Source organism: Pteronotus mesoamericanus, unplaced genomic scaffold (genome assembly GCF_021234165.1).
Source record: "Pteronotus mesoamericanus isolate MK-2021 breed Mesoamerican mustached bat unplaced genomic scaffold, CSHL_Meso_final contig_27, whole genome shotgun sequence".
NCBI lineage: Eukaryota > Metazoa > Chordata > Mammalia > Chiroptera > Mormoopidae > Pteronotus > Pteronotus mesoamericanus.
The window spans coordinates 19463123-19488158 of record NW_026555115.1 but is presented as its reverse complement, the minus strand read 5'-3'; the positions used below and the strand labels follow the sequence as shown (position 1 = coordinate 19488158).

Genomic DNA, 25036 nt, shown 5'->3' with positions numbered 1-25036 from the left:
ATGAATGTGTGAAGGAGGAAGAGACCAGAGTGCCTAGGCCAGAAAGAAGGTTAATCAAGAAAGACTTGTCAGAAGAGTTCCTATTTGGGTGGGTCTTGAAGGATGAGTTAGGAGTTTGCTAGGTGGAAAAGAGGGGAAAGGCATTCTAGGCATGTGCAAAGGAATAACAGGGTGGAATAAAAGCCTCTCAACTTTTTAAAATGACAACCCACAACACGCACATATATAATATATACATGTACCCACATCATGCACACAACACACACACACACAAACACACACACACACACTTAGAACTTTGTTATGTACAATGCTCTCTCATTTTTTGGTTTATTTCCATTTTGTAAATGTTAGCGGCAACCCACTAATTTGTTGTGATATGATCACGAGGGATTTGGGAAAAATGGAGGCTGAGAGGGAAATGTAGAGCCAGACTGTAAAGACCTTTGGAAGCTAGGGTAATGATTTGGACCTTTTTTAGTCCTTGCTTCCCCTGCATGGTCAGACCCTGCAAACTCCTTGCTCCTTCTCTAGCAGTTTGAATACTTCCTGTCTCTCTGGCGAGCCTTCTTCAGTTGCTTCTAGTTTCTCCTCTTCCCCAACTGGCTCTATAAATCACACTGAGTTCCTGGGGCTCTCCTCACTGGGCCTTCTTGGCATCCCGCAGTACCCCATCCATATCTTGATTTGAAGGACACCCTACTTCTATCTGTGGAGATCCATCACCCTTGAAAGCCCATACCCTCCCTTTTGAGTGCCAGCACACACAATCAGCTGCCCTTCCAGTGACCTCCAGATACCTCAAACTCCAAAACCAAGTTCCTCACCTTCCGACTGGTCCCTCCTATGACCCAGCTTCATGTTGTCATCACCAGTCTTGTATACTCTCTCACAGGACAGAATCCTATCCTTGGGACCTCCTTATCCTATCTATTCTGCTCTCAATTCCATCTGCTTCTGTCCATGCCATCTGCTCTTGACCAGGCTGGGACTTTTCTTTCCAGATAACTGTTCAACCACCTGCCGCCATCTCCTGCCCCTTTCTATTGATTCTGCATAAGAGCTGCTGCCCTGAGCCTTCTGAGAAAGAGATTGGATCATGCGACACACTGCTTCTCTTTATATTATATAAAGTCCAAACTTGTTACTATTTCCTAAATGTTGGGCCCCTTCTCTGCAATGCCCCCCAACCCCATTGCCTCTAATGCTCTGTTCTCCAGACTCATCGGATCTCCACAGGCCCTGTTCCCTTTGGCTTCAAAACCTCTATCTAGTTAACACCAACTCATTCCTTCTGGATCCCAGCATAGAAACATCTCCAGGAAGCCTTCCCTGATTCACCCAGGCTGGACTTGGAGCCCCTGTCTCTGTGTGTCCACAGTCCACTGAAAATACCCCAGCTTCATACCTAACACCTTCTTTTTTTTATTTCAGTGGCCCAAGTCTGTCTTCTCCATTAGAGGGCAACATAATTGAGGGGCTAAGGATGGAGGTCAAGGCCAAAACTCTCTAGGCTAAAATCCCAACTCGATCATGCACTGGCTGAGGGAGTTTTGGAACTTGACTTAGTCCCTCCATGTTTTGCTTTCCCCATGCTGTAAAATGATGGTGATTGTGATGATAATGATAATGATAATATTAATAAGAAGAACAGTTGTTAGAGGATTCGGTGAGTGAATGTGCTGAAGTTCTCAATGACAGTGGCTGGCACAGAGTAAGTGCTGTCTCTGTGCTTGATGATTCAGTCAGTACTCAGACTAGTTATTCCAAGACTGCAGACCCTGGATTAATTTGATCTACTGCTGTGTCCCCAACCCCTGTCCCAACATCCTGGTCATAATAAGTGTGACATAAATGAACCTTTGGTCTAAGAGAATGTTGATGCATATAGAAGAGAAAGTATACGTTTGAGCCATGCTTTGGAGGTGGACTGCTGTGGGCTCCATGCTGACTGAGTCTGTGGGTGAGACAGGAGGAGGAAAAGGAGGAAGAACGTGGCCAAGGCAAACTTTGTGACTTTTCCTTCCCAACCTTCTGCTGTTTCAATTCACCATCCACCTCCTACCCCCATCATTCATTGACACCTCCACCCATGCAAGGACTCCAACTAGCGTAAGAGTCATTGCACATTCCTCTCTTCTCTCTGCTCCTCCCCTTCTCCATGGAGTCCTTCCAAATGCTGTCTGTACTGTTTCTGCCCTAGGCCCAGCATCCTCCTTCCTTCCTGCATCTACTTCCACCCTAGTTGTTACAATCATGATTGCTGTGTAACAAGTGTCCCCAAGACATAGTGGCATAAAAAAACAATTTCATTATGCTCACAAATTATGGGGCTCAGGAATTTGGACAGGGCACTCTGGGGATAAGTACAGAAGCCACTGTCTACATCTGGGAAGAGTTGAAGACAGGGATGATTTGACGGGGGCCTCTTCACCCACTGTCTGGCACCAGGGCTGGGCTAACTCCAATGTTGAGCTCAACTGGGACTGTTGACTGAAACACATAAGTCCACAATATGTTTCAGTCCACATGTTCCTGTCCAAATATGCCTGGGCTTTCTCACAGCATGGCAGCCTCCAGATCCTTCCGTGGTGGCTGAGGGCTCAAACAGGAGTGTTCCAGCTGAGGCAGAGGCTGCATTTCTTCTCATGATATAACTGTACAGGTCTAGTCTTGCAGCATCACTTTGGTCACACCTTATTGGCTGAAGCCCTCAGAAACCTGTCCAGGTTCAAGGAGGGAGAGCACAGACGACCCACCTCTCAATGGGAGGCATGTCAAATACTTCTGTGGCCATGTTTTAAAATCACCACCTGAACCCAAACCACCAATGTCTCATACCTGGACTGGTAGGTTGTCTGCTCTCCAATCTGCCTGGCTCCACTTTGTCCAGCTCTACCTATCCTCTCAGTGGATTCTCCTTCCTGAAATGTCAGGCCCCCCAAATCTGTTGTCCTTCAGGTCTCAGCTGGAATGCCACCTCTTTGGATCTAAAATAAACCCTTCAGCACCCAATGTTGCTTCTCCCATAACTTGTTTTATTACCTCCACTTGTCCCTGGGAAAGCTGAAGTTACTTATTTGTTTACTTTTGGCCTGTCTCCCTCACAAGCTCCAAGAAAAGAATGACCTTTGTCTTTCTTGTTCCTTCTTATACCCACGATTTCCCACCGTGGTGCCTGGCACAGGCATTTGTGGATTGTGAATGAAGGCATGAAAAGTCGTTTTCAAGGAACGGGTGTGTGGTTTGAAAAAGCAATTCTAGAGGATAGGAGGTGGCTTACTAGAGTGGGGCACTGCCACTCGCTAGCTGGAGACTTTGGGAAAACACCTTCGCGCCCCTGAGCCTCAACTTCTTTAGCTGAAACTTGAGCCCAACAGCCCGTAACTCATTGGACTGGGGTGCATGTCACAGGTCGGGTTCAGCACCTTGGCGGGAGTGAGGCCAAGCTGCACCACCTGTTATGCCCGCCAGGTGTCGCCATGTGCGTGAGCCGAGTGGCCCTCTGGACCCTGCGCTCCCGGGTGGTACCGCTGCCACACTTCTTGATTTCCTGCGGGCCATCCAGGCCTCAACCTGACTCCGACTGTCCACTAGGAGCGGGATTCCGGAGGAGGCTGCCCAACCCGGGCATCCACCTGCTGTCCCCCATCGAATAGACAAGGGTGGAGGAGGAATATGCTGAGCCAGTTATCCCCGCTCCGCCAACAGCCCTAAGGAACGGATGCCCTCCCCCGAAGCCGGTCTCGGAAGCCTGGGGGAAGGCGGAACCCGGGTGCGACCTAAAACCGCACAGCTCGTTCCAAGCTCTTGACTAGGCAAGGAGGTCAGGGAGATAGGCTAGGGCCAACGGTTCCCAGTGGAGCCCTGATTCCCCTCCCCCGCATACACCCCTTCCAGAGCGCAGTCCCTGGGCGCCCACTCGCCCTGCGACTTGGGAGTTAGGGACCTCTGGGGATCAAGTGGACTCCCACCTCCACCCACCCAGCTCAGCGTCCGGGAGCCGGGAGAGGGCGCCGCGGGAGCGTGAGGGGCAAGCCGCGAGTGCGCGCTGGGAGCAAGCTGCAGGGTCCCGCGGGCGCGGAGGCGCAGGGCGGGCGCTCCAGGGAGGCGGGCCGGGGAGGGACAGGAGAAAGGAGGGAGGGAGAGGCAGGGGCGTGAGGGTGCTGAATCCCCGCACTCCCTGAGCCTCGCACATTTGCACCGGCAGCTTGCGCACAGTCCACCGTCGCCCGCGGCGTTTGCTCCGCCCACTCTGCTCTGGCTCCGTGGATCCCGCGCTCCGGCGAGGCTCAGGCGCCGAGCCTGAGGACGGGTGCACGGACAGGCGGCCCCGGGGACGCCTCGGCCCGCGCCTCCCGGGCGGGCTATGTTGATTGCCCTACCGGGGTCATCTGGCGGGATAAGCATAGCTCGGCCCGCCGCCCCGGCAGCCAGCGGGGACTATGAACCGGAAAGCACGGCGCTGCCTGGGCCACCTCTTTCTCAGCCTGGGTATGGTCTACCTCCGGATCGGGTAAGGGCCACTCGCAGCCCCTGCACGCGTGTCCCGGCAAAGTTGGCGTGGCCCGGGGAAAGATTGTGCCGCCGGAGAGCCACCTTGGCCACTAACTTCCGTGGCCCCTCAGAGAGGCCGGGTGGGCGCGATGCGGGAGAGACGGGCGCACAAAGGTCCCTCGCAGGCGGGCGCCCCAGGGGTACGCATAGCCCGAGAGGTAAGAGCAGGGAGGCTGTCCGTCCTGAGGACATCTCAGTCTGGAAGGTCCCAGAAGCAAAGGCAGCCAGTAGGGACGCTTCTGCTTGGGAAACTCAGAAGAGGGCTAGCCGCTGCAAAGGGCTAGCCAGTTCCAGGGTCCAGCAGGTCCAGCAGGATCAGCAAGAACACTGAGCCCCGATCCGGGACCACAACCGCCCTAGGGAGCTCAGCCTCTAGAGCCCGAAAGGCTCGAGCACAACTACTCCTAGAGACGAGGCAGTCCCTGGGGGCAGGCGGGGCCTGCCTGTGCCACAGAGAACAGGTACCTACAGGGAGGGACGTTCGCTGGCAAAAAAACACAAACCCTGCTCAGAACCCTGGCACTGCACGATTTCCAAGGACCCTCAGACTCCTAAAACCCCTTCCTAGGCCAAGGGGACAACGCCTACCAGCCGAAACAAACATACACAAGGTAGGATGAGAGCTGGCTTGACACCGAGGGAGACAAGGTCGCAGAGCCAGCGCCCCAGAGAGGCGAGACACTCCGCCCCCTAAAACTGGGTGCGGGAGTCTGTCTGCACGAGGACAGAGCAGCCCTTGCTGTTTCACCACTGCATTCTACAGAAGTGGGGGCTGGAGCAGTGCTCTGGTTGGAAGGTTGTGGGGGGGTGCGCCTTGGGACGAATCTTGGAGCCGCATTTGCACGGCTGGTCAGCCTTTGTACTTAGAAGACAATGCTTGTGAAAGCACTATTGGGGTGAGGGTGGGGGCCTTTAGGAATTGATAGGCCACCTTGGCAGGTTGCACCTACCCTGTTCCCCCACCCCCAGGAAGGAACCTCCCTACCGCTCCGCCAGAAGAGGGGGCAGGCTCCCGGGGCTGCGGCGAGGGGGTGGTGTACGGCAGATCCTTTGTGTTTTTTCACTATCACTCCTCCCCTGTTCCCACCCCGCGTCTCTGGAGCGGGGATTTCTCAAGTTGAGCCGCAGTGGAAACAAGCAGGTGCGCACAGAGCTATCGAGGCGGCCGGCCAGCCGCTACCGTGCCGAGAGGTGGCTGCGGGGCCTGCGCGCTGCCTGCTGGCCTGCCTGTGTGTTTTAAGTGTTATTGATTCGCCCGCGGCTGAGCAGCTTTTCTTTTCGCCCCTACTTTAATCTTCACCTTGGCCGCCGCACCCGCCGCCACGCGCGCATTCAGCATCCAGGAAGCCGGTTCGGCTGATTGGCGCTGGCCGCTCGAGGCTTTATCTCCTTTTTAATTAGAAACGGGGTGGAGGGATCCGGGAGGGGAGAGAGAAAGGGAAAAACAACAGAAAATAACCTCCCTTGGCTGCACCGCCTGCCCGACCTCCCTCTGGCGCCAAGACCTCATTGACTCCTCCCGCGGCCCAGCTGTCCTGGAGGAAGGGACCCAGGGAAGAAGCCGACCTGCAGCCCAGCCTCCACCCTTTGGGGCGGAGAGAGGTCCAGGCTGGGAGCAGGAGTTGCAGGTTGATTTGGGGCCAGGCTCTGCTGCTCCGTGGGCTTCGGTTTTCCATCTATAAAATGGGCACGAGAGGTAAAGTCTCTAACAGGCCTTCCAGTTCCCCAGATGTGACTAGTTCCTTCCTGCTCAGGATTGATGGCAGGGCGTGTGTGTGTGTGTGTGTGTGTGTGTGTGTGTGTGTGTGTGTGTGTGTGTTTTAAATTTTATTTGGTTTTTGCGACTGAAGTACTAGTCTCTTGTGACAGTCAGAACCAATAATAATAACAATAACTTTATCAACATGATCTTCTAAGCACTTTCCATGTTTTAACATGTTTAATTTTTTACAACAATCCTGTGAAGTGAGGACTAATTATCAATATTCTCATTTTAGCCATGGAAGTACAGAGAGGGGACATAACTTGTCTAAAGTCATACACCTAGTAGGTGAAGGAAAGTTATATGACCCTAGCTTTGACCTCTTAGCTGCTAGATTATTGTTCCTATGAATTTTTGACCCTGATATATCGTTACACTTCTCTGCTGGTATAGGAATTTCATTGTGGTCAGCTAGGTGTTCAAAGATTCCTTCTGACAGAAGCTCCACTTAATCTTTCTATGCCACCTCTTCCTCAAACATTTCAAACATTCCAACTCTGTGTTAGGCTCTGTTTTAATGGCTGAGATGAATGGCCAGTAGCTCTCACTGGGCTCCTGTTTTAAATCCATCGCCTACTAGCCTTTATGTCTCAGTCTCTGTGAGCCTCAGTTTTCAGATATATGAAATGGGTAGGGTGAGTCCTGCCCAACAGGGCTGTTTAGAAAGGCCACATGGACTGATGTGTGTGACAGCACTCACCATATTGCCTTGGCACATAGTAGGGATGCTGCAAAAGTTTGTTGATGTGTTCAATGCATATTTGGGGAGCAGGTGCTCTCCCTCAGTGACATTTTTTGAAGCTCCACAATCCATTCATACAGTAGCCGTTTAGTGAACTGGCAGACAGCCTTCCTACCCTCAGAAAGCTCATAGTCTAATGAGAAAGGCAATAAACAAGTGAGCAGGAAAGTTAAAAACAAGTATGTTAAGACATTTCAGAAGACTGGACTGTGAGTAGCAAGAGTATTAAGTAAACAAAACAGAGACTGTGATGGAAAATTAGGAGGGGTGGGGTTCCCTTAGCTGGGTTGGTAAGGGAGGTGACTCTTGAGGTCCCATGAATGATGACTAGAAGCTAAGCATGTGAAGCTCAGGAGGTGAGAGCTTCTAGGGAGAGGTACAAGCAAGGACAAAGAGCCTGAGACAGGTAGAAGGCTGGCATGAGGCAGGAGGGGAGGGAAAGAGAACAGGAGTGGTTGGTTATATACATGGAAAGGAGTGGGACAAGCTCATCACAGGTGCTTTTGCTACAGGGTAACTGTGTTTTAAGAAATCTCAATTCCAGAACAGCTTTCTACTGTTTCTGAGCTCCATTTCATGAGCTCCAGGATGGAGAGCATGAGGCACTTAGCCCAGTGGCTGGTCATGGCCCTCATTAAGTGGAAGCTCTTATTATTTTTGTAAAGGAAAGGCTACCTGCATCATCAGGGTTACCACTGGAGTCTGATTGGGGTTATCTTGATATTAGGAAATGGCCCCACCCTCAGGCCCGTACCCACGAGTCACACTAAAGTCTGTCTTTCCCTTGTACCTTCACCATCTCTCCCCTTAGCTCTACCCTAGCCATCAGTCCATCAGTCCATAGCAAGTTTGGTCAGCTCTATCTGTAGCCACCCCCATCACTGCCACCAATGCCAAGCCACTACCACTACCTCTTGCCTGGCATCCCACAGTCCTCTTCTATGGGGCTGGACAGATGGGGTCCTGTCAGTATCATGCCTGCGGCCCTTCAGTGCTTCCTGATGCATCTGAGAAAATTCCAGCTCTGGGCCATCTCTTGTCCCTAGAGTGTCCTCCTTCCCAAGCTGTGGTTTGCATCAGCATCTAGGGGTTCTTCCTGTTCCTTGGCAATCCCAAGCTTGTTCCATTCCCATGAATTCGCATTTTCTGTTCCCTTTGCCCAGAATGCTCTTCCCCAGACCTTCCCCACTACTGGCCAGACAGATTTCTACTTCACTGTCACGTCCTCAGGGAGGTCTGTCTCCTTGACCACCCCAGCTAAAGTGGCCCCTGACCCTTCCCTCTCAAATCCACTCCTGATTGTTATCACAGTGTCTTTACTTACTGTTTTCATAGTGTCCAGCACTGTCTGAAAAGCCTGTTGTGTACACTGCCTCCCTCTACAGCTCCTTGAGGACAGGGCCTTTGCCTATCTCCCAGCATAGAGCCTGGTACCTGATAGATGTTCAGTATGTATCTATTCAGTGAATGGCTCTCACCAGAACAGCCATAAGCTTCTTTTAGGCCAGTCACGTCCAAAGGGGAATACATGCACTCCATTGGCTTGTGGGGAGAAAATACTTAGTATTCTATTGACAATTTCTCTTTAAATATATTTTGGTAATAAAAATATACATACATATATACCAGAGAGTATAGAAGCCATGTATGAACAGTTGTTTTTTTAATGAACATCTGTGTACCCACCACCCTTTCAGAGGCAACTGCTACATGAAACTTTGTATTGGTTTGGCCAAAAAGTTCATTTTGTTTTTCTGTAAAATGGCTCTAGTAGTGCTTAGTTGTCTTTAACTTCATTCAGAATAATTTTGTTGGATTGTATTATGGCAGCTGTCATATCAGGTGCATTTTTAAAACTATATCAAAATTGATGAATTTTTGCATAGCCATTTTAACTATGAAGACAAGAAAATATGCAAAATTTTTGGCATATTATGCTTTATTATTTCAAGAAAGGTAAAAATGGAACTAAATCACAAAAAAGGATTTGTGCAGTGTATGGAGAAGGTGCCGTGGCTGATCGAATGTGTCAAAAGTGGTTTGCAAAGTCTCGTCCTGAAGATTTCTTGGACGATGCTCCATCGTTGGGTAGACCAGTTGAAGTTGATAGTAATCAAATTGAGACATTAATTTGAGAACAATCAACATTATACCACATGAGAAGTAGCCAACATACTCAAAATATCCAAATCAATAAAGTTATTGGTGAAAATGAAAATTGTGTCTTATGTGGAAAAAACCGTATGGACTTTTTGGCTGACCCAGTAGTTTCCCTTTATAGTTTTTCCACATAGAGATGATTCCGAAACAATATTGGGATTCATTTTGCATGATTTTAAACTTGATGTCAACTGAATCTTACCATAACTACAAAGGCAACTTGCTTAGTTCACTCAACATTTATGTTTGACATATGTCACCTTGGTTTTTGGTATCGAAAAGGAAATCAAGCCTCACTAATATTATATATACACACTGCACAAATACCAGTGTGAAATTACAAATGAATAAAATTGGCCCTGGCTGGTGTGGCTCAGTGGATTGAGCGCTGGCCTGTGAACCAAAGGGACTCTGTTCGATTCCCAATCAGGGCACATGCCTGGGTTGTGGGGCCAGGTCTCCTGTAGTCAGCAGTGAAAGGCAACTAACTACACATTGATGCTTCTCTCCCTTTCTCCCTCCCTTCCCCTCTGTCTAAAAATAAATAAATAAAATCCTTAAAAAAATAAACATGGGGTCGGGGTGCGGTATTAAGAAATTTGGGAGACTCCTGCTGGGAGCTGCAGGGTGAGGTGACCAGGGTTACTACCCGGGAAGGACCTGTAGGCCACGCCCCCACCCTGAGGGCCTAATGCTCCCTGTTTCTGTTCCAGTGGCTTCTCCTCCGTGGTAGCTCTGGGTGCGAGCATCATCTGTAACAAGATCCCAGGCCTGGCTCCCAGACAGCGGGCGATCTGCCAGAGCAGGCCGGACGCCATCATCGTCATAGGAGAAGGCTCACAAATGGGCCTCGACGAGTGTCAATTTCAGTTTCGCAATGGGCGCTGGAACTGCTCCGCGCTAGGGGAGCGCACCGTCTTCGGAAAGGAGCTCAAAGTGGGTATGTGCTCTCCAGACACTGCAAACAGGGTCTTACAGGCTAAGCAGAGACCAGAATACTCTCTCAAGAGCTCTCTGGGACCCCCTCGCATTCCCCATGCTGGGATGACCCTAATATGGGATCCTGAAGGTGCCATGACTGGAATTCAGATCTGATGATGGTCAGTCCCTGGTTTGAATTTAGACCATGCCAGCTGTGTATGGCTCAAATGCTAACTGGCTGAGGTAGCACTTACGCTGTTTTTTTAAATTGAAGCCCAAAATTTAAATTAGCTGTTTTACCTACAAATACAAATTTCTAGCTTTTTTTGAAAAATAAGTTTACACATGTATCCACATAGTTATAATGGGCTAGAGTTGAGAACACAGTTTCCTTTCAGCACATTCTGTGCCACAGTCTCCACTACTCTCTATTGTTCATCTTATTGCCAGCCTCGTAAGACTTGCCTGGCCTCTGTGGGCATTTCTATTTGCAACCCCTGTTTTATGGGAATTGTGTGTTGCCTGGACATGCATGCGTGTGTGCACACACGCACACACACAGGCATGCACAAAGTGCTGGGGCACACATTTGGTTTTCAAAACAATTGTGAGAAAAGCCTAGTGGACACGCGCTGGCCACCAGGAAGCTCTGATCAGTGAGGGGAAGGCCGTGTTGTGGGTCTTGCTTATGTGTATCTGGACTGGCGGGCCAGGATCTCTGCATGTTTGTTTTGAACTGGGGACTCCCTTGAAAGTTAGCTTAGCCTCTGGTTTCTCTGGGCTGGAGTGGTTCACCTGGCTTGCTCAGCTGTTCACAAGGCACTCCTGTGTCCTCTCTCACCCTCAGCCCCAACAGCAACAAATCCAACAGTTACCGAAAAAATTCACACACATTCCAGCCTCTGCTCTGAGTCCTCATTTCCTCTATCTTGGATCACACAGCTGGTGTATGTATCTGGGCTGCCAGGACCCCATCCCTCACCCTTTTTATCCTGCTGTTCCCTGATCCTCCTGCAGATCTTTCTGCGGGCAGGGTCATCCTTTATAATGGAAATCAGATCATGTCATATCTCTGCTTAAAACCCTGGAATCAGAATGAAACCCCAACTGCTGACCTCTGCCCCCATCTGCCCCTCTCTGCCCCCATCTTCTCCCTCCCTGTTACATACCCCATTTCCCAAACATATCACACTGGCTTCTGCTTTGGGAATACAGCCGCAGGAGTTCCTTCTGCCTTAGATCTTTTCCTACAGCCCCATACTCCAGAGCTTCATTCTCTGTGCACAGGGCTCCATCTCAGCATCCTGATAGCACAGAACTTCCCCTTGTCCTCCAGTCTAAAGTTCCCTATAGCCATGAAGCCCCATTCCATCAACCAAGTACTTGGCACTGCCTTCACCAGTTGGGAATGCTGGCTCAGTGGGTATCGGGACCCCCTGTCACCAGTGAATGTTTTCTTTCCACTTCTTCTTGTGAGGGAGAACAGCATTATCTTGGTCCTGCAAAAGGTCTGACTTCGTCACCGCCTTCTGAAGCTACCTTCTTACTCACACCTGATGGGACTGCAAAACAGGATCCTGGATTCAGAATGAGGTTGGCAGGGGCATGGTGGCCTCTTGCTGCAGGCCCTCTCCAAATGCACATCCTTTTCAACATCTTTGTGGGATAGGATTTTTCCTGGCACCACCTGCCCTTGTTCCCCTTCTCTCCTGTGTCAGGGCTCACTTTTCAGGGGGAGAACCAAGGCTCAGAGAAAAGAGGGGACTGTCCCATCTCATGCCCAGAAATGGCATCAGTACTGAGAGTCCAGTTTAGGTTGCTGAAATCACCATCTTGTGCATCTTCCCTTGTTGTCATCTGTGATTTTTCCACTTTCTCTTGCCCATACCCCCGGCTCCCATTTCTGGGACCCAGCTCTGGGCTCTGGCATTAATCCAATTATAGGGAAACTGAGACTCAGAAGAGACCTGTCCAAGGTCAACAACAGTGAGTGGCAGGGTCTCCCAGGACTGGATTGATCCCAGCACATTTTATAATTTTGGAATAACTAGCCCATTGTAATAGTGCCTGCTGGGGTGCAGTGGAAGGCCGCGGTGCTGGAGGCCCCTGCCATCCAAAAGCACACCCTCCACCCTACACCTCAGCTGACCAGAGGTATAGAATTGAGGGGTCCATTTCAGGCTGAGGTGGAGGATGGCTCCTGCTGGTACCTGTGCCAGGGTACCCAGAGTGGAGCTGAGGCCTGAGGCAGGGAGCCTTTTTCAAGAGGAGAGTTTGAACAGGCAGATGTGGCCTTAGGGAATTCAAGCAAGGAAGAGTCCAAGAGACCCATGGGATAGCCCATCCTGGACTAGGAAGAGAATGGGAGCCAGAGCCAGGAGGCATGTGGTCAATCTGAGCAGTTTGAATTTCTAGGTGGTCGGAGCAATTGGAGAATTTTGAGCATGGATGTGACTGCCAAAGTAAGTCATGTTGTATAAAATAGCCACTATACAAAGATTTTTGGCCCATAAAATGGCAACATCATATGATTCAATCCAATAGGAATTCTGAATTAAAGAGTGGCACAGAATTCATTTGTTCATTGTGATTCATTGATTCACTCATGCATTCACCCACTGTGGCTAGGGGCTGTTGTTCTACCTGTGTGGTCAGGGAATGCCTCTGAAATCATGAGGGAGGCGAACCTCAGGCATGTTGGAGGGATGAGCCTGCCAGGCAAAGGGAATGGCACATGCAAAGGCCCTGAGGCAGGAGCATGTTTGAGGAGCAGCAAGGGGGCTGATGTAGCTGGAGTACAGCAAAAGAGGGGAGAAAAGAAGGGCCAGAGGTCAGAGAAGGAGCTGGGACCTGGACAACGCTATGTTGTCAGGCAGAGTCAGGGTTTTGGATTTTCCTCCAGTGAATGGAGAGTAAGAGCTGACTTCAGATTTAGCAGCATTGCTCTGGGAACTGGGAATGAAATGAACTGTGGAGGGACAAAGGTGAGAGTTAGGAGTCTGGTCCAGTTTTCTATGCAGGAGGTGACCAGTGGCTGTGGAGTGAGTGAGTCATAGCAGTGGAGATCTGCTTTGGAAGTGAGCTGCTAGGATGGAGGGCTACTGACAACCTAAAGGCCAGTTAGAAAGAAGTTGCCCTTCTAAGGTGGTGGTAGTGGGAGCAGAGGAGAAGAGATCAGGATTGAACACCTTCCTACAAGCCTGAGCAGTCAGTTCCCTTCTGAGCCTTGGTTTCCCCATTGTATAAACAGCTATCCTGCTTGAGGACACCATAAGCAAGTCTTAAATTTAGGCTTTCTGGTCTTTTCATCAGCGTTCTTGCCCCCATGGGGTTGGTTGCCTCTTTCTGGGAATGATCAGTCAACAAGGGCTGCCTTGTGGGGTGAGGGATTGGGAGTGCTGTGTTTGACTTTAGGGGCTTTGGCCATGAAATTCACACCCTAAGCAGCAGGACACATCTCCTGCCATCAAAGAGAATTCCCATAAGCTCCAGCCCCTGTCTCTGTTTACATATCATTGGCTACAACTTAGTCACATGGCCATAACGCACTGCAAGGGAAGGTGGGAAATACAGTCTTTTATTCAGAACAGCTGAGATGAGCTAAGAATCTATGACTGGGGATGAAGGGGAACATTGACATTGAGGTGGGAAGCTGGTCCCCAATAGGTTTTCCATCCCATGCTGAGACCTAAAGTCTCTCCTTCCACCACCTCCTCAACTTCCACTCCAGTCCTCAACTCTGCCTGTGTTTAGTGACTCGGTTTTCCTTTCTGAGTGTTCCAGATTTTACTGCATAGATTTGAGGATGGCCATGGGCAAGGCCCTCTTGGATGCTAGAAACCCAGTGTAGGCCACTTCAGAAGAAAAGGGGAATTCGTGTTTTCATAAGTAACTGGAAAGTCAGGGATGGTGCTAACTTTCAGAATGGCTTGGACCAAGGGCAGTGTTGGCTTCTACCAACCCCAGAGCCACCTCTTGGAACAGCAAGGTAGCTGTTGCTTTGCCAGCACCACAACTTTCAAGTTCAAGTCCTGCAGAAAGGCCTTATCCCTTTTCTGGCAGCACCTGTAGAAGTCCTATTGTTTACTCATATTGCATCAACTAACAGGGCTTAACTTTTAGTTGTGTGTCCATCAACAACAATCACAATGGCCAAGGGCAACAAAGCTTTTGTTGGCCAGGCCTGGGAGCCCCACCCAGAACATTTCTCATGGGAGTGGGGCTGCTCATGAGTCTATTAGTCAGCTAGGGCTGCTGTAACAAAGCACCATGGGCTGGACAGCTTAAACACAAAGACTTATTTTCTTCCAGTTTTGGAGGCTGGAAGTCCAAGATCAAGGTGCTGGCAGTTTTGGCCTCTTTCCTTGGCTTGCTGATGGCCACCTTCTTACTGTGTCCTCACAAAGTCTGTTTTACATGTGCATGCCCTTGATGTCTCTGTGTGTCCTAATCTCTTCTTCTTATAAGGATACCAGTCAGACTGGATTAGGGTAACCCTAATGGTCTCACTTTAACTTAATCACCTCTTTAAAGGTCATGCTTCCAGATACAGTCACATCCAGAATGACTGGGAGTTATGAGTTTGGGGGAGGCAGGCACAACCTGGTCCATAACAATGAGCAACCACAGCACAGCATGGTCTGTGCTTTAGGGGAGGGCATATGGGGTGTCGTGGTGCTCAGAGGTGAGACTCCAAGGTGGGAGGAGTGGACTGGACAGTGGAGATGAGCTTTGACCTGGATCTCTAAGGGTGCGAAGAATTTCATCTTTCAGTGAACAGGATCCCTCAGTGGATTGCTAAGGGGATGGTAAACAGGGGTCTGTAGCCTCAGGAGGCAGGGTGTCATTAGCCTCAGGAGAGATGACAGTCTGGCTATTCAAGGGTTTTAAAATGACAGGCATTATTTGGGCATTTGTGTGGCCCACATCAACTTTATCAACTGCTACCCAGTGTGGCCCTTTGGGGCTTAAGAAGACATTCACCCATGTCCAGGCTTTTTTTCTTAAATAATACAATGAACCCCACTCCCAGCCCCGAATCTGTACCACCCAACACAGCAGCTAGAACAAGGACAGGTAATTTACATCCACTTCTGTGAGCATCTCTCGTGCACCCTCTGCCTCTCCCTTGCAAGCCATACTTTGTCCTGAATCTTGGGTTTTCCATTCCTTGCTTGCTTGTGTATAATTGATCATATTGCTGTATTCCCCAGAAGTCAGTTATTTGGTTTTATTTGTATAGGGTTTGCCAAAAGGGGTTGGCCAAAAAGTTTGTTTGGTTTACTCTCCGTAAGATGGCTCTAGTAGTGCTTAGTTGTCTTTAACTTCATTTGAAACAATTTTGTTAGATTCTATTGTGACAGCTGTCATATCAGCGTGCATTGAAAAAAAGCTTAACAAAATCGGTGAATTTTTGTGTAGTCATTTTAATTATGAAGACAGAAGAACATACACAAAATTTTTGGCATATTAAGCTTTATTATTTCAAGAAAGGTAAAAACATAACTGAAATGCCAAAAAAAAGAGAAAGATTTGTATAGCATATGGAGAAGGTGCTGTAGCTGATAGAATGTGTCAAAAGTGGTTTGCAAATTTTCATGCTGGAGATTTCTCAGTGGACAACGCTCTACAGTTTGTCAGATAGACCAGTTGAAGTTGATAGCAATCAAATTGTGACATTAATTGAGAACAATCAACATTATACCACATGAGAAATAGCCAACATACTAAAAAAAAATAAAGTTATTTGTGAAAATGAAAAATGGGTCTCTTATTTTGCAGAAAAAACATATGGATTTTTTTGCCAACCCAATGTTTAATTTTATAAAGAAAAGTATCACACTATATGCAATCTTTTGGAATTTACTTTTTCACTCATTTATCTTCTTTTTAGCTGTTGTTAATTCTTTTTTTAAAAAAACCCTCACCCAAAGCCATGCTTATTGATTTCAGAGAGAGGGGAAGGGCAGGGGAGAGGGAGAGAAACATTGGTGTGAGAGAGAAACATCGATCAGTTGCCTCTTGCACATACCCCAGCCGCAGCCAAACCTAGGTATGAGCCCTGACTGGGAATTGAGCCCAGTTTACAGGATGATGCTCTAACTTACTGAGCCATACCACTCAGGGCTGTAGATTCATTTTTAGCTGTGGTAAATAGACTCCAATGTACACCCATGCTTTGGGTTGTGGGGCATCTGGGCTGCTTTTAAACCTTTGCTGTCACTAACAGTGCCACCACAGGTCTCCTGGCATTCATGTGCATGCATTTCTCTTGGGTGTATACAAAGGAACGGAATTGCTGGTCATAGGGTGAGAACATCAACCTGATTTACACAGTGACTGTGCCAAGTGCTACTCCCGTGAGCAAATAGTGTTGATCTACGGCCTCTCCAACACTCGGGATCATCCAGACTTCTTCATTTTTAAGGAATGGGTGTGAAATGCTTTCTCACTATCATCTTGATTTGCATTTCCCTGAGAAGTGATGCTGTTGATATCTATTCCTACGTTTACTGGCTGTGTATGTTTACTCTTCTGGGAGTTGCCTATTCATGCTTTTTGCCCATTTTTCCTTGGAGTTGTGTGTTCTCCCTTCAGCTTGGGCCATCACTGTTGTATCATGGTGCAGGGAGCAGAGTGAGGGCTGGCTCAGCAGCACCTCATGGAGGCTGGATCAGAAGGGGCTTCACTCTCTTGTCTTTTACATTTTCATTGAGGGCAAGTAGGGGCCAGGAGCTGAGACAGCCCTTCCCCTACAGGTAATTATCATGTCATCTCATGTGGTCTCATTCACTTCAGAAAGAATGCCTTCATCTCAGGCTCAGAGCAAAGTGGAGACTGACTAAAGGCATGTGACTATTTTGTGGCAGGACTGAGATCGGGAGCACTCACTCTTCCTGAGAGATTCTTCTGTTTGTGTGCAACTGCCAGATTTGAGATTGTTGAGGCTGCCATGACCTTGTGAACCTTGTCTTGTTGCTGGGTTGTGGGGCAACCAAACGAGTACAAGCATCCAAGTCATGCGGCCAGCCTTCCATCCCAGCCCCACCACTCCCTTGCTGGTGCCTCTGAGCACGTACCTCACCTTTCTGATCTCAGCCTCGCCATCTGCAGAATGGGGGAGTCACATGGCCCACCTTGCCAGGTGGCAGCAGCATTATAGAGGACGTAAGACCCTGGCACCGGCTGGGTTAGAGCCATCAGAGGTCCTCCCTTTGCCCCTCCCAGGAGGCCTGCATGCCTGTCTCAGATGAAGATGAGCTTGAGGAACTGGGGATGCCTTTCTAGGTTTGATTTTTTTGCAACAGATGGGAGGATGTGGAGTGGAATGGGGAGAAGCTCTTGGTTTGATTGCTAATCTAAGCTCATTATTTTAACTCTACCAGTCTGTCCACTTCTCATCACCTCCACAACCACCTCGTGGTTCAGACCTTCATCTTTAGGAATTTGTTGCCCAGACAACTCCATTAGCCTCCTAATACACCCTTGCCTCCCTAGTCCACATGGCCATTCAGCATGGCATCTTTCCTTTGTTGCTCTGATCATGGCATCCCTGTGTAAAACCCTACTGTGGCTTCCCATTGCTCTAGGAATAAAATACTGACAAGCCCCCTGGTTCCTTCCCCTTACAGACCTCTGTGACTTGCATGCCATCCCTAACTCTACCCTAACCCTGCTGGCCTTCTTCTGATTGTTAAGCATGTGAAAGTCCTTCCGTCATCAGCGCCTTTGCCCTGGCTGTTCCCACTGCCTGGGTGTCCTTCTGTTCTTCCATTCTGGGATCACATGTCACCCATCCCAGGAGAAGCTTCATGGCTCTCCTGTGGGGTGGAGATGCCCCTCCCTAACCATCCTATATCTCCCCACCCTTTCTTCCTATCACTTCACTACTTTAGGGTGTAGTCTTGATCTATTTGCCCATTCTGCAGTGCTTTGTAGTGGAGTCACCTGCTCAGTTCTTTCCCAGCCAAGCACTTTGACCAAACAGCCATGATAACAGTGCCTATCTCACAGACGTGAGAGGAGGAGATTTTGTATTCCCTGTGAGGCATTCAGAACTGTGCCTGACACATTGCATGTGCACCATAAACAATAGTTGAGCTGTTATCATCTGCCTCTTGGGCAGAAGGTAGGTCTTTGAGGGAGCAAAGTCCTCTGATGCAGTGTCTGGCACCTGATGGCATGTTCACCATGGGCCCAGTGGATGTGGGGACAGACCCTTGCCCTAATTCCTTCTGGAGCAGGAGGAGCAGAAGAGTGACAGGGAGAAGCTGCTGAGTGATGACAGATAACCTGCCCACCCAGAATTATGCAGGTCTCCACTCAAATGCCTCTTCCTCCAGAAGGCCTTCCTTGATGATCTGGCCTGAGACTGCCCCACCCCTCACACCAGCAGTTCACCCAGTGCTGCTGCTTTTATAGTACTTACCTCTTTCAGAAGTGACTTTGCTTACTTTGTAATAATGTGTCCAGCATCAGTCTTCATACCAGACATGGGGAAGTTTGTGGAGCCAGGGGCTGTTGGTCATGTTCTCCTGGACCACAGTAGGTGCTCAGGAAACACATGCAGAAATTCTTGGCTCCTAGGCAGTTCAGCTTCTCTATGCTCAATGTGCCAACAGTTGTTCTGAGCCCTTGAGGACTCCCAGGTCTGGTGGCACGTCACACGCAGGAAACACTCTGTTCACTCTGTCCTCTCTGTTGTGTGAGTAAAGACTTTTCATTTCTGACCCAAAATACAAGATGAACATTCATTCCTGCATAGTTTCACGTTTAGCCATTTTAGCCTAGCGTTCTGTTAGCTCTCCCTTTCACTCTAGATTGCCTTCTGATGGGATAAAAGTGTTGACTAAATCGAGCCCTAGGGAAGACCCCTCTGCAATGGCATGACTCAGAGGATCTGTTCCCAGGGTCTGTTCAGCAGAACACTAGTCTCCACTCTCTCCACCCCCACCAGCTTCCCTGGGGAAGGAAGGGGGGTTCCTGGGATGATAAATTTGTGAACTCAGAGCACTATACTCCCCGCCCAAGAGAGCCAGAGTTTCCACCAGCAAATTAAAGGTTCTGAAAAGTCTTGCAGACAAGAGAGCAGCTTGAGCAGCTCCCCCTGGATGGTCTACTCCGCTCTGGTGGAGCTAAGAGGCAACCACATCAGGAAACATTGCTCTGGAGACCTTCACAGGGTGACCAACTGTGCTTGTCGTGTGGGTTTTGCACTAACTGGAATCAACCAAAATATATTCATTCACTCCCAAGTCCAACGTCTTTCCCCAAGGCCACAGCATAGGTACATGCTAGCTTCTGACATTGCTGTGGATGGTGAAATGTAATTCTAGTCAATATTACCCTTTAAAGTACCTTAAGCCACAAAACTCAGAATACCTGGTTTTATATACAAGTACAGTAAAACATTCATGTGAATGTATAACATGTATGTGTACAGTGGTATAGAGAATGAAGAACACGCATCCAAAAAAATGTATATATAGTATTTTTTGAGTTTTTTTAAGATTCCACATATAAGTGAGATCTTATGGTATTTGTCTTTCTCTGTATGACTTATCTCACTTAACATAATGTCCTCAAGGTCCATCTGTGTTGCTTCAAATGTCAAGATTTCATTCTTTTTTTTTTTATGGCTGAGTAATATACCGTTGCTCATATGTACCACCTCTTTTTTATCTGTTCATTCTTCAGTAGACACTTAGGTTGTTTCAGTGTCTTGGTTATTATCAATAATGCTGCACAACATAGGAGTGCAGATATCTCTTCAAGATAGTGATTTCATTTTCTTCAGATATATACCCAGAGTAGGATTTTTTGGACATAGGGTAATTCTAGCGTTGATTTTTTGAGAAACTTCCATACTCTTTTCTATAGTGGTTGCACCAATTTATATTCCCACACAGACAGTATTTGAATTCATTTTTTCCCTATGTGCACTTCCTTGAATTTGTATAAATTAATGTTCATGGGATCACACACCATGCCCCCCCCACCCTACGTGTCCACCCATTTATTTATTAATCTGTCCCATAGATATTAATGAGAATCTTCTGAGTGGTAAACAGCTAATGAATCCCTCAGGGCCCACTGACTGGCACGGAGAGACCACAAGGTCAGGGCTGCAATGTGCTCTGGGATCTGGTAGAAAAGAAGAGGGCCCCGGGTGGATGAGCAGGTGGACTGGAGCATGGAAGGCTGCCTTCAGGGCTCACCTGGAATGGGGGGCGCTGGCACACAACCCAGGAGAGTAAGAGAATGGCAGGGGAGGAGCAGCCAAGGAAAGTTCCCAGGTGTGATCTAGCTGGGGGCCAGGGGGCCAGTGTCATCAGGCACCTGCACTGCAGGATGTGGGGTAGGGAAAGCAGAAGGAGGCTGGAGAGAGAGGTAGGGACAGTCAAGCTGCAGGGTTTTATGTTCAAGACTCGGGGGGTTGCTTGGGAGGAGAACTGTTGGAGGAGTTTCTCTCCCCTGTCTCAGGCGAGGACAGGAAGTGGGAAGATAATCAAATTCTTAGCACATATAGAGATTTGCTCTGTCTCTAGCATTATTGTCAACAAAGAAATGGTGATTTCCTGATGTGTGCTCCTGGGGACAGCTGCGTTCTTTCCCAAATACTCATGACCTCCTGTTTGGTGCTGCCCTGCCAGAATTTTTCCAGGGATGGGCACAGATGACCTAGGATTCAGCTCTGGGGGCCACCCTCCTCTACAGACCGGGTAACTCTGGTACATTGCTGGGCTTCTTCTCCTGTCACATTTGTCACCACTTCTCTTGAGCAGTCACTTCAGCAGCTCCCCTCTCTCTGCCTGGGGTGAGTGGTGGGCCTAGGATGCCTCGTCTGGGTATCTGCATGCCATGCACAAATCCATCTTTTTACCCCCCTGGGGCTGTGAGAGTGGATGGAGTACATACCCGGTGAGCTAAGGACTGCTCAGAGGGATGGATGGGAAGACCGTTCCAGCAAGAGAGAAGGAAGTGAGGGGCGGGGCCAGCTCCGTATTCTCTCTGCCATTTCTTAACAATGAGCCATCCTGCCTAAGCAAAGACCTTTTCTTTCCCTATTCTTGTTTAGAGCACAGCTAACAAAGGACATGTTCTCTCATTTGTATTTTTGCAAACCTTTTATCATCCTGGGTTTTATTTCTCCTGACACTATTTTTGAGATAAGTCCAGTTTTCATATAGTGTACACACACACACACACACACTCTCTCTCTCTCTCTCTCTCTCTCTCTCTCTCTCTTACATCCACAGTCATTCATTCATTCAACTGTTGAGGCTTTGCAGATATATAATCCAGGTTACCACAACCTAGTGGGAAGAGATTGAACATTTAATTCAATGCAAAATACAAATGGCTAAGGTGCTGGGCCACGAGCAGAGGGAGAGAACATTAGGAAGGTCTCTCAGAAAAGGGACATTGGAGCTGTGTCCTGATGGGCATGGTTAACCAATAATGTACCTAATAAGAGCTACTGCTTATTAATCCCTTACCAGGTATTGTAAGGGCATGTCATGTGCTTTGGTTTATTTATTCCACAAAGCTTTAGGAGGCAGGCATTTTATTATTCCCATTTTACAAATAAGGAAACTGAGGCCTTGAGAGGTCAGTTAATTCACTCAAGATCCAGCCACTGGGAAGCAGAACCAGGATGTTAACCCAGGTTTATCAGTCTCCAGGGCCCTGCTCTGAAACCACTGGGCTACATTTTCTGTTATCAGGCAGATGGGAGAGGAAGGGCATTTCTAGGCTGAAGGAACAAAATGTGTGAAGGCATGGAGGCAGGAAGGAGCAGATGTTGACCCTTGATGGGAGGTCAGCAGTGCTCTCTGCCTTGCTTGGTGGAAAGAGAGACCCTTGGACAGAACCCAGGTAGGAGGGAAGGGTGAAGGCTGTGGGCCCTCATGTGGCCCTCCCCCAGGTCCCATCTCTGGTGGCTCATTGCCTGAACCAGGTTGAGCCCAGACACATATTCCCTGCTTCTCCACTTTCCCTGTTTGTTCATTGAGAGGTTCTCTAGTTCCTTTGGATGGAGACAGCCAGATGTGGCATTCTGAGGCCAGTAGGGCTGTGAACTGCCGTGCCACAGGGCTGGCAAAAGCAACCTTTTTCCATCTGTATATTTTCCAAATCATCATATATTTTAGCTTGTGTCATTGCAGATTGCTCACTCTCTGACCCATTGGCTTTAAATAGAAAAAGAAAAAAATACAATGCACTTTGTGGTTTCCAGTAAGATACCGTAAATACACCCTGATAATATTCCGGTGCAAACCATTTACAGTGGCTGCACAGGGCGGTGCAATGGAATCTTTCGGGCAGGCCTGGACATCAGTTTATTTCCTCTGTACCCGCCAGGATTGTAATAGAGCTGGAATGTGTGGAGGGCGTCAGTTGGGCTCCTCATTTTCATCTCAGTGATAATACAGATCTTTACCGGGCAACTTCTGGAGGCCTAGGCTTTTTACACAAGAGTTTCATTGAATCTCCAGGGCAACCTGGAAGTGTCCTCCTGGTCGTTCCCATTTCACAAACGGGGAAGCTGAGACTCAGGGGAGGCAGAGGCCTTGCTCAGGGTCACCCAGCTGAATAAGGTGCAGAGGGGAGGGACTAACAAGTTCCATTTTATTCGAGCTCTGAGCTGAAGCCACCAGAGCTTTTACTTGGAAATAGGGGTGGATTGAGAATTATGGAGGATGTGATGGAGACGAGGGTGGGGATTCCATACTGGGAACCAGGAGACCCTGGTTCCAATTCTCCTCATCTTACCGAGTCACTGGAGACTTTGGGAGAGTCTCCTGACTGCCTTGGACCTGTCGTTCCAGGAGGAACCATGGGCTTCATGTCTGTGGCTCTGGGAGTCTGATCTCTGATTCCAGGGACATCAGGACCTCTGCCCAGGGCAGGATGGTGGGGGCCAGCAGGACCTGCCACTGCCCTCTTTATAGCTTCAGCTACGCCCACACTCCCTAGCTCTCCTGCTCCCACCACAGGCTACACCATGCCAGGGCCAACATCAAACAGTCTGCCCTGGGCCTGGAGCCCTCTCTCCCTGCACAGATAGCCTCATAGCTGGCTCCTCCATGGTCAAAAGTTACCACACCTGATGCCTCCTACTCAGATGCTGTCCTGTTTTGCATTCTTCAGAGCCCTCAGCTGCTGTTGAGTGATTTGATCTCCCTGTCTGTCCTCCACAAAGTCAAGGTATGTCTAAATCCCTCCAAGGGGAGGGCTGACTTTGCTGCAGGTTCTTTCTCTGTTCATGGGCTAGAGGTAAAGGTGGATGGTCAGGGCGGTGGGGGGGGGTCTGTTCCTAGAGGGCATGTGGTCAGTGATGGCCAAGCCCTGTGTCAACAGCCCCCTGGGGTAGATCCAGGAAAGAGCCTAGACTGGGGTCAGTAAGACTGGAGTGGATATCATACCCTTGAGGTAGAAAGTAGCTCAAATGCTGGAGCTGGGCTGACAAAGTTAAAATCATTGTCAGGTTACATCATCTCTCTGGGCCTCAATTTCTACACCTGTAAAATGTAGATAATAATGGCTCACATCTCATAGCACTGTTGCAGGATTAAGTGAGTTGATCTATACTGAGTGCTTAGAACAGAGCCTGGCAAATAGTAAGCGATTTCATGACTTCGCTATGCTTATTATGAAGTATGGGCCATTGGGTACTTTGTCTCACTCCATTTCTGCATAATAGAACAAATGTCTTTGAACCATCCTCAACAGATATCTTGCAAGAGACAAATGAGATGGGCATTCAGGAAATCACCCAACTTGGCAGCGGGGGTCGGGGGGGTCATTCCCAGGCTAAGGGAGTGATCCTTCTTCAAACACTGAGCATGGTCAGGGTCTGGGAGAGTCCCCTGGGGTTGTTAGAGACTGCATGTGGCCTCTGGGTTTGCATCATGAATCTGCCTGGGCAAGTTACTTCTCTGAGCCTCAGTCTCCCTACACATGAAATAAGGAGTTGTTAGTCATCTTGGGGGAGCAGTGAAGAAGGTATAGATGGCTGGAGATCTCAATGTAGTTTCACACCCTGAGAGTGTGGGATTTTAAGATTCTGGGGTCAATTTCTACCTTTTCCCTGCCATCAAACCCTGTTCTTGGCTTAGCAAGCTCATCTGCTTTAATGGGGTCCTAAAAATTATTTATTGTTAAGTCTTAACTAGTAACAACTGAGTGGCATCTCTTGACAGAAATAAAGGCATTTTGATAAGAGTCAATACCTTAAGCCAAAGGAAGGGCAAGCAGTCAGATGCAGCAAGCAGCCAGGAAGGGAGGTAGCTAGGACTGAGGAAGGACATTGGCAACTTGGGCCTAGAATCCCAGTTCTGGCCGGTTTCTAGGTGTGTGGCCTTAGTGAATCACATTTTTTCTCAGAGCCTCAGTTTCCTCACCTATAAAACTGTGGAGAAATGGTGTCTCTCCAATGGGGCTGTTGTGTAATACAACACACAGAGCCAAATGTGGGTCTGTCTGGTGTTCAACAAATGTTACTTCCTTTCCACCCTTCTCCCACACCCCGAAACAAAACCAAAACCCCAAGCCTCTGGCTACACCCTGAGGTCAGTCATGATGAATGGGCTGGAGTTCATCATGACCCTGCACCCTGGCGGAGCCTCTCTGAACCTCAGCTGGGTTGCTCTCCTTAGGAACGTGTGAACGTACTTTCCAAAGCACCCACATGGAAGCACTAAATAAAGGTCATATGATTTTGGCCACTGTTTGGAGCTTTCATTCATTCATTCATTCATTCATTTGACAAGTATTTACTGAGTGCAAAACAGGGAACACGACAAAGTGCTCGCCTTTAAGGAAATTATATTCTAGAGGAGCAGCAGAAGTGGTAGGTATGGTGGGAGAAACAGACAGCAGACAAATAAGTC

The 25036-nt window shown here is 48.7% G+C and overlaps 1 protein-coding gene across 1 annotated transcript in view; it reads left to right on the top strand.

Moving 5' to 3' along the window:
• Nucleotides 1-4445: 4445 nt before the first annotated feature.
• WNT7A (Wnt family member 7A) overlaps nt 4446-25036 on the top strand; it is a 61294-nt gene continuing 40703 nt past the window's right edge. The window contains exons 1-2 of the mRNA XM_054574951.1: nt 4446-4516; nt 9935-10161. Of these exons, the coding sequence (XP_054430926.1) occupies nt 4446-4516; nt 9935-10161 (298 nt within the window). The remainder of the gene's footprint in view (nt 4517-9934; nt 10162-25036) is intronic.